The 5,000-nt window shown below is 40.9% G+C and overlaps 1 protein-coding gene across 6 annotated transcripts in view; it reads left to right on the forward strand.

Annotated features, from left to right (window-relative positions):
• The first annotated feature begins 3,028 nt into the window (after positions 1-3,028).
• The window catches only part of LOC113804780 (uncharacterized), a 16,831-nt gene continuing 14,859 nt past the window's right edge, over positions 3,029-5,000 (forward strand). For 2 of the 6 annotated variants that reach the window (XM_027355674.2, XM_027355675.2), the window contains exon 1: positions 3,029-3,451. In XM_027355674.2, coding sequence (XP_027211475.2) covers positions 3,283-3,451 — 169 coding nt within the window. In that variant the 5' untranslated portion in view covers positions 3,029-3,282. Of the gene's footprint in view, positions 3,452-3,491; positions 3,730-3,770; positions 4,056-4,076; positions 4,127-4,179; positions 4,493-5,000 lie in introns of those variants that run through there. The other 4 variants (XM_027355676.2, XM_027355677.2, XM_070128282.1 and 1 more) reach the window with 4 other exon arrangements.

Genomic DNA, 5,000 nt, shown 5'->3' on the forward strand with positions numbered 1-5,000 from the left:
GGGTTTACCATCCACTGAGTGCGCGCGGGACTGAACGCCGGCGAGACGAGAACGCCACCGCTGGACTACCCAGTGAATGAGCGAATGGAGTCTATTAATGCTCATTCTAGTACACGAGGCACGATAACGACACCCTTCCCCTCCATTCTTCCACTGGTCTCGATGTATCCGCGCGTGGTGGCGATGACGCACAGTTCGTACCAACACAAGGGTGTGTCCTGGTGCTGCTGTGTCAGGATGCCCCGCTGCAACCCTTGTCAAATACCGGGCACGGTGTCATCAAAACCTGGTATATGTTTAATTAAAAAAACATATTTTGCATGACAGGGATGATATATCATATACGGACAATAGTGCAAGTGATGTTATATCTTGGTTTCGCAGGTTTGGTCACGGTGAAAATGACGCGGTGTTTTGCACCCGAGCAACGCCCGCCTGGCCCGCCCACCCTCAGGCGAGGCTCCACGGGGTCAGACGGCTGGTATGGCCATAGAATGAAATATACACCAGACTTTTATCTCCTTGGATCGATCAACTGGTTCTTTATTCCTTGAGACACAAAAACGATATGAATTTACTGGGGATTCGTAAGAGAAATTGTACAGAGAGTTGCTACAGTGATGCTGGACTGCAAGTAGTACAGGTATTGTAGCCGTGAACCATACTGTACACACACTCGCGCTTATAATAAAAACTGTCGAATCGAAGGTAATTAGACAAGGAAATACGATTCAGTTAAAATTGATTCAGTTGGTGTAATAAAACAAATAAATCAGACACACGTGAGGTGAAAGGAACGAATATATTACTGAATATGAACATCAGAGAACTTAATGTTACATTAGTACAGAATATTGGCAACAGGAAATGACGCAAAAATGTTTGGGGAAGTAAAAATAATCAAGAAATTTATGAAAAGCGACGAGGAAAGGGAAGACGGAGAAAATACTGAACAAAAAGCTCATGACCTGCGTGCTCAAGAAGCCTAAATCAGGTCACCTGAGGCTAGAATAGGTAATCCCCAGGTAGCCTCAGGTGGCACAAAGGGTCACACAGTATACCTGTATGTACACTTGCTCCCATCGACCTTTGGTGGCTTATGTAGATGTATATACTGTATATGTATATGTATATATATATATATATATATATATATATATATATATATATATATATATATATATATTATATGTGTGTGTTTCGATGTATTTATGTATGATTATATATGTATTTATGCACATACATATATGCGTGTGATATATATATATATATATATATATATATATATATATATATATATATATATATATATATTTATTTATTTATTTACATATACGAACATAATACCTACCTCTCCCTCTCTCTCTCTCTGTCTCTCTCTCTCTCTCTCTCTCTCTATATATATATATATATATATATATATATATATATATATATATATATGTATGTATATATATATATATATATATATATGTATGTATATAAATATATGTATATATATAAATATATATATGTGTATATAAATATATATATGTATATGAATATATATGTATATATGTATATGAATATATATATATATATATATATATATATATAGAGAGAGAGAGAGAGAGAGAGAGAGAGAGAGAGAGAGAGAGAGAGAGTGTGTGTGTGTGTATATATACATATATATATTTATATTTTTCTTATTTTTATATGCGTGTGCGTGTGTGTGCGTGCGTGTGTGTGCGCGCGCGTGTGTGTACATGTGCGTGTGTGTATACATGTGCGTGTGTGCGTTCGCGTTTGCAGGTGTACGTGTGCGTGTGCGCGTGTGCAAGTGCATGTGCGTGTTCGTGTGTGTGTGTATGATATAGTATGCACATGTACGTGCACAACTGCATGCAATTCCTTATCACGAATATTGCACGAAATATTGTTTATAGACTCGATCTTAAAAGCATATGCATGAATATCGATGTAAATCTTGTTTACTCATTATTATCTGCAAGATAATGATGTAACGATGTATCTGAGCGATCATTAGACACATATAGGGTGAAAAACAATAAGAATTGAGTGAATCTAATGAGAGATTGGGAATTTTACACCTCATGACCTGACTTTCAGTGCAAATTGTACCCATATTCTGACCTGTCCTTGTATCAGTTCTGGCAATGAAAGTGAACGGTAAAAAAAACACCCTCTTGAATATTCAATAATGCTTATCACTCTTGACAGAACTTCCGGTCACTTCTCCCTTTTTATATACGGTTAGAAAATCTTCGCATAGCCTCAGTCTAGACAAGGGAAAGGAAAGAAATGCCATAAAGATTAACCATAAGATGTTTTAGCCTTATAGCGAAAAACGAACTTACTTTGCTACAAAAGGCTATGTGTGTTGCCAATTACATGTATTCTTTTAATAATTAATTGTAAACACGTGTTACTTCTTACAGTAATTCACATCACCACTAGATTATATATGGACATTACGGATAATTTCCTATTGTCCAATTACTTTAAAATATATGAATTAGCAATATTTCCAACAGGAAGTCCCTGGCAACTATTTGAATACACCCCCATATGGCATATTACGGATATTTAACATTTTTACCATCAATAATAAACGTGCTATTAATGGTCTTTGATAGAAGGAATACTTTAAATACACCACGAGAGCAATATAAAATGAGAAAAAATGGAAGTTTCACAATTAGTGGAAGTTTAACAATGTAAACAAAGAAAATTTTCTCCCTCGTTTTAATACGTAATTTTATTCCGAAGAAAACGTATTCTAAAGATCAAAAATACAGTTCCACAAGTCTACAAAACGAAGCTGCTCATCAGTGACTTCAATTTCTTAAATATTACATAGTTATAAAGAATAATAAACAGAGGAAAATAAAGAAAACAAAAACTCCCTCCCAAATGCAAACAATGAGCGTCGTCTGTCCATCGCCATGACCTCCTCGCGCTTTCCTGTTTCTTCTTATGCCTCGAAATGCCACAAATTCGGGGAGTCATACTCTGAAATCTTGTATCCTATTCATTTCCTTTATTATCTTTCCCTAGAACGTAAGACTACAAGGTTTAAATAGAGTATTCGGGTGTAAATTGGCGAATGTTTGCCCCTGGAGGTTACGAGCGGTGAAGCAACAAGTAGGAGTCCCATCCCTCGTTCAGACCGACGGAATCGCGCCCTCTCGAGCCCCATTTCCCCTTCCCTAACCTAGGCGAATTGATCATTAACGCCACCCATCGTTAGAAAAGTGTCTCCTGCCCTTCCTATGCCCCTGAATGCCCCTGTTCCTCGCGTCGTCTGTCCAGGGAGAGGAGACGTGGCAGCGGCGGCGCCCGGGTCCCCCACGCGAGGCGCCACCTTCGCCCAGCAGTCGACAAGTGTCAAAGTGGACAAACGGAATGAAAACGCGTCGGAAAACCCATGAAGTGGACCCGAAGCGGAAAGGTAATGTAGCCTAGGGAGCTCCTGAGTGTTCGAGGGTCACGGTTAGAGGGCTCAGGGGAGGATTCAGGGTCCAGAAGGGCGAGGGGAGAGCGAGAGAAAGTTTGACAACCTGTCAAGTTGGCGTCGGCTGCTGCGGCCCACAATGGCGTCTGCTTTGTACGGGGCGCGCGAACCCGTCCCTCGCTCGAACCGCGGCCTCTTCTGCGGGCTTTCCTGACCCAAGGAGGCTGTCCTGAACTCCTCGAGTGGACAAGATAGGATGCCCGTCGTCTTTGCCGGTGAGAGGGGGCGGTATCAGTGCCCGAGAAGGCTGGGATTTAGGGTAAAAGGGAGCGAGGAGGAAGGACCTGTTGAGAGCGAGGCGTAAACACGGAGATCGTGACACTTTCGTGGGTAGCAGACGATAAAGTTTCCCCGAGGATTTCCAGCGGTGCCCCTCTATGCACAGGCACCCTGCCCTGCCACGGGGACGAGTGCCAAGCCGAGAGTCAGACAAGGGCGTCCATTGAGCGAGGGAGGGAAGGCAACCTAGGATTCAGGAGAGAGAAGGACGTCCCCCTCAGTCCTTCCCTCGAGGACCTGGTGGCTGCGTGGCGTGAGTCAGGTCCGCATTTTCCACGTTTTTGGGGCGCGTCTGGGTATGCTCCCTGGGTACTTTGGGCATTCCTGAGGCGTGTGAGTCATGTGGCTCTTTCTTTGCAGTGGATTCGGGTTTTATTCGTGTTTTAGAGCCGTGCAGTGAGGTGTTTTTCGAGTTGGTTTTTATTTTCTGGCGGGGTTTAAAGAACATGGTGAAATGAGGTTTTGGGAAGGATGCACGTTGGGGCAGGATGTGGAATACTTTTTTTTCTTTTGTCTTTTCCGTTTTTGCGAGATAAATCGAGACTTTTGTGGAAAGCCCAGTGGATGGATTAGAATATATATACAGTGATGGGTACATGTGTGTGACTATAATTAGTGGATGAATTTGACTTTGAGATAGGCTCATTAAGGTCTCTACCTGTGCATAATACTACCTTTACTTAACTTGCTTTTCGTATAGTAAGTGTTCATGTGTTCCCTAATATTTCTTTTGACATATTTAATGTATATTGTAAAAAGTTGTCAAAGAAAAGATTGTATTGTTAGTAGTTGGTTTTGTGTGATGTTTAGAAATTATGCAATTTAGCGGGTTTCTAAACAATTACTTCTCGTAATTATCTCATAATTATATTAATCGTGTTCTGTCAAAATCCGCTTGAAATTCTTGTTTAAAGTGATGAAGTGCATTCATAGGCCTGCCTGATTGTAGCATTGTCCGTGATTTTAATGCCCAACAAACGTCCACAACATATATATTGTTTTAAGCTAGAGCTTGGACTAGTTCATTATATAATAAGGAATTACCAAGGTTATCTCAAAGTGTTTGATGCGCATGTCTTACCCCAAGGATGATGGGAACTTGCGGTAATGAATGACAAAGCGTCAGTCTTGAGTGCCCGTTTGCAAGGATGCACACCGCTTTTTCTGAGACATTAGTTATTTGCATTATTATAGCCAATATTCACAA

Source organism: Penaeus vannamei, chromosome 2, assembly GCF_042767895.1.
Source record: "Penaeus vannamei isolate JL-2024 chromosome 2, ASM4276789v1, whole genome shotgun sequence".
NCBI lineage: Eukaryota > Metazoa > Arthropoda > Malacostraca > Decapoda > Penaeidae > Penaeus > Penaeus vannamei.